The sequence below is a fragment of the Hydra vulgaris genome, chromosome 14, assembly GCF_038396675.1.
Source record: "Hydra vulgaris chromosome 14, alternate assembly HydraT2T_AEP".
NCBI lineage: Eukaryota > Metazoa > Cnidaria > Hydrozoa > Anthoathecata > Hydridae > Hydra > Hydra vulgaris.
Window position 1 is genome coordinate 38,306,518 of NC_088933.1, and position 12,045 is coordinate 38,318,562.

The 12,045-nt window shown below is 27.2% G+C and overlaps 1 protein-coding gene across 1 annotated transcript; it reads right to left on the bottom strand.

Moving 5' to 3' along the window:
• Positions 1 to 7,555: 7,555 nt before the first annotated feature.
• LOC136091102 (uncharacterized) lies at positions 7,556 to 8,143 on the bottom strand. The gene has a single exon (XM_065818090.1). The coding sequence runs from the start codon at positions 8,141 to 8,143 to the stop codon at positions 7,556 to 7,558; it is 588 nt and encodes a 195-aa protein (XP_065674162.1).
• Between the last annotated feature and the right edge of the window lie 3,902 nt (positions 8,144 to 12,045).

Genomic DNA, 12,045 nt, shown 5'->3' on the forward strand with positions numbered 1-12,045 from the left:
CCATATTAAGTTTAGGTTTCCCCAAGCAGACAAGATTAGTGGAAAAATTGAAAGAGTTCGTATTCATTTGGAGAAGTGTAAAGAGAGAAAGAAGGACACCGATGAACAAGAACCAAGACCTGGAAGCTCAATGAGCAATATTAGCCTCAAATGAGTCAAATGAGTCAGATACTTCAATTTCCGAAGGATCTATTATGTCCAGCTCCACACCAGCAAAAAGGTTTAAAAGTAGTAACTTAAATAACTTAGTAGTTAGAACATCAAATGATCAGAAAGATGCCATAGACAAGCAAGTTGCCCGGTTTTTTTTCAGCTCTAACATGTCTTTTAATTCAGTGGAAAATTGTGAGTTTCAGAAACTTTGTTCTCTTCTTTGTCCTGAGTATGTCCCACCAAGCCGAAAGAAACTGGGTGGAGATCTATTAAATGAAGTCTATGATGTTATGTCAGCTGGTATAAAGAACGAACTGGAAACGAAAGACACGTTGATAATTTGTCAATATGGATGGTCTAGTATTCAGAATGACCCAATAATTGCTCACTCATTTTATGATGGAAAAAAGAGTTATCTGTACAACATAGTTGACTTAGGATCAGAAAAAAAACTGCAAAATACTGCTTCAAAATCATCAATGAGGCTATAGTTAGCATAAAAAATGATTATAATAAGTTTGTATTTGCTGTCTGCACTGACAATGAAGCTAAGATGAAGAAATTGAAAGAGCTGATCAAACAAGACTATCCTGATATGTTAACATATGGCTGTAATGCACACTATATGAATTGGGTACAGAAATTCTTTTTCAACAATTCTAAAACAGGTTGTGGAAGTTCAGAAATATTTTAGAAATGTGCATATGGCCCATGGTTTGTTAAAGGAAAAAGGTGGATGTATGCCTCAGCTGCCAAATGAAACACGCTGGAACTCTCAAGTTGTCTGCATTGAGACATACCAGAAAAATTATAACTTCTACATGGAGATCTATGGAGAGAAGATGGAAGATTTTCCAGCCAATATTGGAAGAATAATTGAGAATATAGCAATCAAATGTGAGGCAAGTCATCTTGCCTCACATTTGGCAAAATTGGGGATTGCCTTAGACAAGATGCAGAGTGATTCTTGTCATCTCTCTGACGCAGTTCATATCTGGTATTCATTGATAAAGGATGAAGAGCTATCAATATACTATTATGCAATAAAGAAGAGATTTCAAGATGCTGTACAACCCTTTCATCATATTTTGGCCTATATAACTGACCATCGCTATGTAGATGATTACATTGATAATGATAATGAAAACAGTGCAGAACAATGGTTAGAGGACAGGAACCCTGATTTCTTGGGTTTAATATACAAGTTTAACTTGAAGGACAGGGAGGTGTTCCCCAAGTAAATGTTCTCAGAATCACTGAAGGTTATCTCTCCATCAGAATGGTGGAACATCATGAAAAGAAAGGTTACTAGATCTCAAATCAGGGATAAAGAGGTTTCTGCCAATTTCTGCAGCTTTCTAGCTTCTCTACACTCCTGTCCTGCTAGCTCAGCCTCAATGGAGAGATGGTTTTCAACCTTTGGATTTGTCTGATCAAAGATCAGGAATCGTCTTGGTGCAGATAAGGCAATGAAACTTGTGAAGATTTACAAATCATTTCACAATAGCTCAGCAGCTGACAGCAGTTCCTGTGATGATATCGAATCTGATCAATAAGTAGGTAAGTAGTAGAAAAATCGTTTTTAACTTCAGTATAACCATCTAAATTCTGAAAAAAATTCTATTTCTATTATTTAAGTGTAATTTATATTTGTTTTAGTTTATTTTTGATGATCCCAGAGGAAGTGTTTAACTGGAAATCTGTCAAAAACATCTGAAAAGCTGACAAGAATTGAAAATTATTGTAATAATCAAACAAAATAAAATTATGTAAGGAGAATTTTATTTACAGTTCTTCAATTTATTAAATTTTCCTTCTAAAAGCTCTTTTCAATAAATAAAAATAACTATTACCATGTGTTTTTAATTATTATTTTGAAAAAATTAAATGTTTAAAGATAGTTTGAATGCAAAATAGGTATTATGTCTTTCATTTTCTAAGCAAAAAAAGCTATTTTTAAAAAAATACAAAAAAACCCAGTGGGCTGGGTTTTTTAAAAAAAAACCGGGTCTTTTCCAACCCTGGTATATACTATGTATACTGTATATAATATGACAGTATACACTATGTACATAGTGTATATGTACATAGTGTATACTGTATAAGTACATAGTGTATGCAGTGTATATAATATGACAGTATACTCTATGTACATAGACTATGTATGGTATACACATATACAATAGTGTATACTGTCATAGTATATACAGTATACACTATTGCATATATAGTACTGTACTGCAGTTAAATAAATAAAATGTATATAAAGTACACTTGAGTGTACTGCAATACAGTACTGTCACAGTAATCGTCACAGCTTACCTTATTATTACTGGTGTTATCAATACTATAATTATTTTTTATTATTATTATATTGGGCTCACCTACAACCATATATAGCATCAAGAGGAATACAACAAATCTGGGAACCTTCCTTTACTTTTTTATTGTAATGTTCAATTTTTTCTTTTGAATCAATTTTAACGAAGTGAAAATTTAGTCTACAATATTCATTAACAGACTTTTCTGCTTCATCAAAATCATTATAGTTCTTTATGAAAATATCCTCCATTTTTTAATCTTTTGAACTCTTATTAAAACTCTTAACCCTTATTATTTCTACAAAAACTTTCTTCTGAAATAAACTCGTTGTTTTAAGCATGCGCACTTAGGAAAATGAAAGTAAATTTTCGAAAATATTCTAAAAATAGATTTTCACTGTACCTATCAAAAAACGCATCCTTATAATTAACGGTTGAATTGGTGCTTAAAGTAAAAATAGTTGAAGCGAAAAAGTAATAAAGCAATATTTTAGTATAATGTGCAAAACAGAGGGTGTTTATGTGTGAAATTTTTAATTTTGAGTTTTCAAAAGCGTTTTATTTAGTATTCAAATTTCTACTTGTTCTTACGACAAAAGAAATTAATGGCTTATTTAAGAAACTGGCGAAAATGCCACTCTAATGTTCTAGCTCTGGCAGAATCATCTTCTAGTAGTGAAGAAGAGAAAGTCAAAAAAAATAATGACAATTCAAAATTTACACAAAATATCAGTTAAGTAGAAGATAAAAATTCGGAAAGCGATTATGAAAGTGAAGAATTTTTTTATTATTATTTGTCTCAAAGTGACAATGATACTGTGTTTTTCTCAGAAGAAATTGAAAAAAACAATGTTTATTTTAATCATAAACTGGCGAAATGGTAGTAGAGCACTGCTGTTCACGTGAATAAGTAAACGAGCTGTTAGCTATACTGATAGCAGAAGCCTTATGCTATCTGCAGAAACAGCTTTTTGTATACCAGTCTCAAGACCAAAATAATAGTATTGACCACCACACTTGCTTTCGACAGTAACTGATTTTGGAGCTTGAAGCAAATTTCTTTTATCTTTCAGAGAGGATAAGAAAAAAGGAAACAAAGTACCAAAATTAGATAACGTTGATAAGTTCTCAATGGCTGAAGGCAGTATGTTATTAATTAGTTTTTAGTGAATTTTTGTTTAATCGTATTGGGTTTGTAAAAATATTCAACAAAAGTTGTTTTGTAAAACTATTTTAAATTATAGAGTTTTAAAAGAGAGTGTTATATTTTCTTACTGATATAAGAAATCCTAACACACAGTGACAACTATTAAATAATATATAATATATATGTAATAGTGAATTTATAAGCCAAATAAGTTTTATTTTGTCAGTAGCTAAATTTGTTGAAGTGGACAAGATATAAGATGACGAAAAAAACACAGTCATCAGAAGTGAGTTTTAATAAGTATTTTATTAAATAGTTATATCATTTAGATTCAGAACTTTTTTTAATTTTATTTCTAAAGCTTCATGTCAAAACTTATAAAAACTTATAACTGTATATATTAGAACAATGGCTTCTTATTTGGTAGTATAATTTCAATGGTTTAAGGGCAATTAATGTTAAATGTCTATAGTTTCATTTTCATTAATATGATTATAATACATTATGAGCGAGGTTAGGCAATTTTTACAACCAGATGCTATTCCTAGTGTTAACTTGTTATTCAGATCAGGACTGATTATTTTTTTCTTGTTATACTAACAGAAGTTTACCAGACTATATGGTGCTATGAAAGGTGTACCTTTATAAGATATATGAAACTTTTTTATTTTTATTTACAGCTTCTTCTATTGGATACAATGAAGCGACTGAAACTTTAATTGGTGGCATTTTGTCTGACTTCTTAAAATACGCTCCATTTCGAAAAGGTGGCGGAAAAGAAAGGAAATTAGATTGATTGTTATAAATATTTACATATATTTTAATAAAGAAATATTTTCTTGTTGTCTACTAATTTTTTTTTTCAGTGTTTATTCAACATTACCAAAAAAAACTTCAGTTATGAAAAAACGTAGGATTGAGTTGATGTTTTAAGTAAAATAAGAAAAGCTTAACTGATATAATATTTTTATTTTAATAAAAACAAAAATACTAATGATGTGGTATTAAAAATTGGAATTAATATTAATGTTTATTAGATAAGAAGATGTGTAAAAAATAAGTTACAAGTTATTATTTGGTCTTTAAAATTGTTTGAATGATAATTTATTATTTATTGAAATGTTTTCTTTTTTAATTTTTGTTGCTTTATATTTTCAATCAAACTAAGCTTTTGTTGTGTGATATTTTATAATAAACTTTATATTATATTTTGTTTTAGTAATTAATATTATCTATTTTTGTTCAATATTCTGTATTACTATTATGTAGTTAATTATGTTTTAGCAACCTGGGATTCTTTCATTATTTTCCTTTGATGCCTTGAGTTATTTAAACATAATATATTCAGAACTATGCAGATTAATATAATAATAAATATATTTATAAAAATGAATTTTTAAAATAATAAATTTATAAAATAAAGAAAATCTTATCTTTGCTAATAATGTCTACTAATATTATTGTTTAGCAAGTATCGTGGTTATAAAATGTCAAGATTTAGCTAGTTTAACTAGGCCTGTTAGTACACTTATATTATGGTTTCTTCATTTATTTATTAGTTCATATAACATTTTCAAAATCAAGTATGTGGAAAAGAGCTGTTTGGAATGAAGATTTACAAGGAGAAGAAGGTGTAAATCCATCTAATTGGATTTGTAATAAAACTGTTTATTGGCCTCCAGGTACTAAAGCATTGACTACACTAAAATGCTGAGAAGAATTGGCTTAAGTTTCCACAAATCAAAACTAAATTATCTTCAGGTATTATATCTATACATTACAATTATTATTTTTTAAATAATTTAATTAGGAAGAGTTATTTTGTTGATACAAAATATATAACTATTAATACAACTATATATACAACTATTTCAATTCCACAGAAAGCAAACAAGATTGTGAAAAACTTGAATTTACAACTACAAAAGAAAAATGTTATAATGAGAATGTCTATTTAGGAAAAAGAAAATGTAAACAAAGAGAATTTCCCAAGTATGTATTAGTTTTATGTGCTTTGATTTCATAAATTCCAATTTTTATACCTAAAATTAAAAATGTTTTTGTAATTTATACCATAAATTAGTAATTATATATTACAGGTTCAGTTATCAAAGATTTAGATGAAGTGTCAATGCACCTGACCTCCAGTTGTTCATTGATCAAATCTATAGGTAAATATATATATATATATATATATATATACATATATTTTTTTTTGTTATTTCACCTCCCCAAGACCCAGAAGGCCACTACAGATGAGGAGGCTACTTAATTGTGGTTATAACCCTCTCTCAACTCTATAACTCCGAAACACAAACCTTGACGAACAAGGCCGCTGCACGGAGAAACAAGTTGAGCGCGGTACTACCAGGGACGTGGTGGGGATCAAACTCGGAACCTCTCGCTTATGAAGCGAGCGCACTACCACTACACCACTACCGCATATATATATATATATATATATATATATATATATATATATATATATATATATATATATATATATATATATATCAGGCCTTGTTAAGAATTGCTACGCAGCTCGCATTTTGCCAGCGAAAAGGCGATTTGCCTACGCGTTCAGCAGTTTTGCGCTACGCAAAAACTTATATCTTTTAGAATATTTAAATTATCTTTTGATTACCGTTAACGTGACGTTTATTCAGAAGAAATAAAGTCGTAAGTAAAAGCATTTAACCGCAATTGTAAAATAATAGATTTTTTTGTTAAAGAAACAGTTTGTTTCATAATTTTTTTTTTTGTAATTAAAAATTATTTAAAAAAAAAATGTGTTTCAAGTTTTATCTTAAGGAATTAAATATATAAATTCCTTTTAAATATATAAAAATTATTTTTAGTCATAATAAGTTTAAAAAATGCACGATTTATTTTGATGTAAATCTTTTATTGATAAGATATTTTGTTTATTGTTAATTCAATAACGTAAAGTTTTGATGACGTTCATTTAATTTATGAAAATAAATTATGATCACGAACATGTTATCGGTAACTGATGAATAACAAAAAAAAACTTTATTGTTTAAAAACATTATTAAAAAGAGTTCACAAATTAAATGAGAAAAAATGTATTAACAGTTAATAAAATAACCAAAAACCAAATATAAAATAATAAGAAAATAAACAAATATTTTACGTTTCATGAAAAAAATACTTTTTTCAAAATAAAATTTAGTTCATATTTGAAAAAAATAAAAAAAAATAAAATTTTTTTAAAAAGAACTTGGATTTTCTTTGTAACTTTTGTTATAGTGAGAAAAAAACTAACTGTTTGTATGATTTTTAACGCGTTAATAAAATAACTTTAATTACAATGCGGTACTTGAAAAGATGCTAGTGACGCAATATAACTTCTAACGATGCAAAATATATTTGCTATGTTGAGTTACTTAGAAATGCGCTACGCGTTTTCGCTACGCAGCGTAATCTCGTAACAAGGCCTGATATATATATATATATGTATACATATATGTATATATATATACATATATGCATATATATATGTATATAGTAAGTTTAATTTTAAGTTTTATTCAGCAAGAGTGCTCGATGAATGATATCAGAGCTATACAATTGATTTTTTGATGAGATTAAATAAAAATAAAAAATACATACATATTTTTTTACCTGATGATTGCTAAACACATGAAACTTTTAGTAACGGGTGATGCGGAAGTTATCGGACAAGATAAAAACAACAATAACTTATTTATAAATAAAAAACAAACTACTATTATATTTTTTTAAAATAAAGTATTTATCTTTTAATATAAATATATTATTTTTTATATGAAAAAACACCACCATCTGCAATTGATCTCAATTTTGCTCTGACGCCTTTCATATGCGACTGTAAAAAGTTTAAATCAATTTCTTGTAGTTTTAGTTTAATGCGATCAATCAAAACTTGCTCTGTTTAAGCTTGCCAATCTCCCTCGTAAACCTTCTGTGCCAAATGTCCCCAAAAATTTTCAATTGGTAGTGCTTGAGGCACATTTGGGGGATTGGATTCTTTATCAACGTAATAGACATATTGGTCCTTCCAATTTAGAGAATCTTTAGAATAATGAGATCTTGCTAAATCTGGCCAAAATAAATAGTTAAAGTCTCCATGATACTTGTGAATAAATGGAAGAAGTCGTTTTTCTAAACATTCATTATTATAGACTGATGAATTATTCGCTACAGCCTTGGAAGTGCGAAACAATGGCTCGGACATACCACGGTCAGATATGGCTATCCACATTAATAATTTTTTTGGAAATTTCTCTTTTCCTATAAAACGAACACTTTCTGAGCATGTCTTTTTGTTGTTTGTGTAGTATCCAGAATTTCCAGGCATGTTGTCCCCTGCAAAACAAAAGTATTTTTCGTCATTGATGACTAGAAGCGATTTTGTGTTATAGAGTTGGTTAACTAGTTTTCTGCTTCTTTTCTTTGCCTTTATTTGTTGTTCTATAGTGAATTTTGGAGTCTTTTCACGTTTTCTATATTTAATATTCATTTTTTTTAACTGACAACCAATTGACGATTGATTTACACCGAATTTAATACCTATTTTTCTCTGACGGACCCCTTTTCGATTGTTAACAAGTCTCTTTAGTTCTGCTTTCTTTTCTCTAGTCCAGGATGTCGGACTACCAGGGTGCTTTCTATCAGAAAATGATTGAACAGTTTCAAGTCATTTTAGGTTATCATATATTGTACTTCGAGCAAATCCTTCCTTTTCAAAATGATTTATGATTTTTTTTTTTAATATTAGGTTTATTTACAAAAAACATTTTTAGTCACTTTCGAAAAGATTCTCGTTCAGCTGCATTTAACCTCATTTTAAATAATTGTGTTTCAAATAATAAAGTTTATATTTTATAGAACGTTTGCCTACGCATAAAACCACAAAAACTAATTATTATGCTCAAATAATGAAATTAGGATTTGTCCGATAACTTCCGCATCACCCGTTAGTAAAAAATCATGTTGTTATTTTTATTTAACCTCGTCAAAAAATCAATTTTATATATATATATATATATATATATATATAATATAGTGCTCAATGTTCTTAAAAGAACAGAGCAATTATGTATTAGTAGAAAATCACTTGACAAAACTTTTTTTTTATTTTACACTGAGTTTCATTAATAAAGACTCATCAGAAATGATGAGTCTTTATTGATGAAACTCAGTGTAAAATAAAAAAAAAGTTTTGTTAAGTGATTTTCTACTAATATATATATACATATATATATATATATATATATATATATATATATATATATATATATATATATATATATATATATATATATATAAATATATACATATATATATATATATATATATATATATATATATATATATATATATATATATATATATATATATTTATTGAAAGTGCAAGGGATTATTAAAAATTGATTTAGCAAATGCATGCTTTTTAACATGAAAAATGACATTATTGACCTCTGTCCAAGCCCCATAAGTGTAAAAACATGGGCGTTAAACCTAAATTAAAACAAAAAAATTCTCTATATTTGGTGCCAAATCTCCTCTAAAATCCTATTTTTCTTATGAAAATTTTATGTGGCCACCCCGATAATTACTTTTCAATGTTAGAGAAATTTAATATTTTGATTATTAATTTATTTTGAAAAAAGGTTGTTTCATTTAAATTAAATATTTGAAAAAATTATTAATAATCATCTACAGCAGGGCCAACCTGAACGGAGGGTGTAGGGGTGTAAGCATTTAAGTTGACACATTTAGCAAGTTTTGAACTATAGTTGGCTAATTGCAAATATTGAGGACCGTTTTTTTGTGTGTGTGTGTGTCTCTAGCTGGAAAAAAATACATACAATCTCCCCCCTTCAAAAAGGTGATGGAAAAGAGAAGAAATTTGTGTAGATTTTATTTAATTATATGTAGATTATATTCAATTATTTGCAGATCTTATTCAATTATATATAAATATATGTAATATTTAAATATATTTTTCAATAAAAAAAACTTTTATCTCTTGCTTTAATAATACTATTTTAACTAAACTAAACTGAAAAAGTTCTAAATAGTCTAAGTATAGACTATAAGTAGATTTAATATCCATAATATACCTTAATAATGTAATAGAGAAGTGCAACAGCACTATTGGACACGCATACTACGTTTTGATGGTGATCTCAGTTTTTATCAACGGTTTCTGTGATTACAAAACGTTTTTTAACAGCCAGTTTAACGTTGATAAATCAACGTTAAAAAAACTGTCATTCTTAACGTTGTTTCAACGTAAAATCAACGTTATTGTAACATTTTTTTGCGTCGAATCAACGTTGATATAACGTTTGAACCTAACGTTGATTTAACGTTGATAAATCAACGTTGAAAAAAACTTTCATTCTAAATGTTAAATCAATGTAAATTCAACGTTAGGTTTCAACATAAGTTCAACGTTATTTGCCGGCTGGGCAATCCAACCTTCAATAAAAAGTGTTGCCGTCAATAAAAAATGTTGTAATATATATTGTAAAATCTAATTCTTAAATTTTCATTTAAATGAGTTGACATTATCAATGAAAAGGTATGGCATTTTGTTAGGAATTAATTTTTTTTTAGAAGGTGGATGAAAGAAAATCCAATTAGTTTTTAATTATGTTAAATGATAAATTGTTTGATTTAAACTGTCATTGCTTCATTGGAAAAATATAAACACTTTAATATTTATAAGATTTAATATTTTAAAGAAAATATTTAATATTTATAAGAGTTGATATTTATAAGAAAAAGAAGAGGTCTGAGAATTGATCCTTGCGGAACACCACAGGTAATGTTTAGCAAATTCATTGGTGAAGGAACGCCAACGGATACAATTTGCTTGCGATTATTTAAATAACTTTTCAACCATTTAAGAACATTCCCATTTATTCCGTAATGTTTGAATTTTAAAAAAAATGTTTTATGGTCTATAGTATCAAAGGCTTTGAACAAGTCAATGAAGATGCCTAAGATATACTCAAATATTTCAAACGATTCAGTGATACTATATGTTAACTGGAGAACTGCGTGTTTCATAGAGTTGCTTTCTTTTAAATCTATACTGATGGTTAAATAACAATCGATTGTCAGTAAGATGTGTGTGAATTTTGTTATACATTATTCTTTCTAGAATTTTGAAAAAAACTAGAAAAACAGATATAGGGCGATAGTTATTAACATTTGTTAGATCACCTCCTTTGAATATCGGTGTAACCTTTGCTACTTTAAATTGATCAGGAAAAACTTCTTGTCTTATTGAAGATGAAAAAATCTTAAAAGAATGTTTTTAATAATTCCGTTAGAATTTTTAATTGTATTGCTATTAATATTATCAAAACCACTTTCTTTCTTTGGTTTTAGCAATGGTAGTCGCAATGGGCCATATATCAGTTTTTTTATATTTGGAATTTTTTCTGCTAAATTAGGTCCGACTGAGAAAAAAAATTTGTTTAGTTCAATTGCTACTTCATGAGAATCACATATAATTTAATCATTAATTTCAATGTCATTTTTAAAGCGCATGATTTGGATTTAGTTTTACCAGTAGTTTCTCTTAGAATTTGCCATGTGTGTTTGGAATGGTTTTTGTTTTGATTAAGTAAATTAGAAAAGTATTTTTTTTTTTTAGATTCCTTTTTAAGTCTTTTAAGAACTTTCGCATAATTACTAATTCAACATTACGTTTAAGAATGCAATTAACCATTGAACACAAAGATGGAATTAAATCATTATTACAATATACTATATAAATTATTTATTTTTAAAACCAGAATAATTTGCAGATAATTAAAAAAAAAGTTTCCACTTTCTTAATGATGATAATCATTTTTGAAGTAAATTTCTGAAATTTTTATATATCTATAAAAGCTATATTAGCCAGCTACATTATATAACATTAAATAACAACAGCAAGTTATTTATTTTACAATATTAATAGTAGATTCACTCAAGAAGTTTTGAGCAAATTCGCCCTCTTTAAAACCACTGATTAAATTATCATAGTAATACTAATAATATAATGAATATATTTACAATAATTACATTGAAAACAGCTTTAAATAGATTTTTATTTAAAATTGATTTATTACTATAAAAATTGATTCACAATGTATAGGCCATTTTGTTTGTTATTGAATATTTAAAAAAAAAAATCAAAAAAAAAATTTTTTTTAACCTAATTAAATAACTTAGTTAGAAACTTAAGCTATCATATCACCCAAAAAACTAATTAAAATCCAAATTGAGTTTAAAGTGCTAATATACATCTGCTTAAGTTTTTTGAGTTTCATATATGATATGTTTAACCTTATTTTAAAAAATTTTAAAATTAACTTACACGATTTTTTTTTAAAATTTTGAAATTATCATTTATATTAT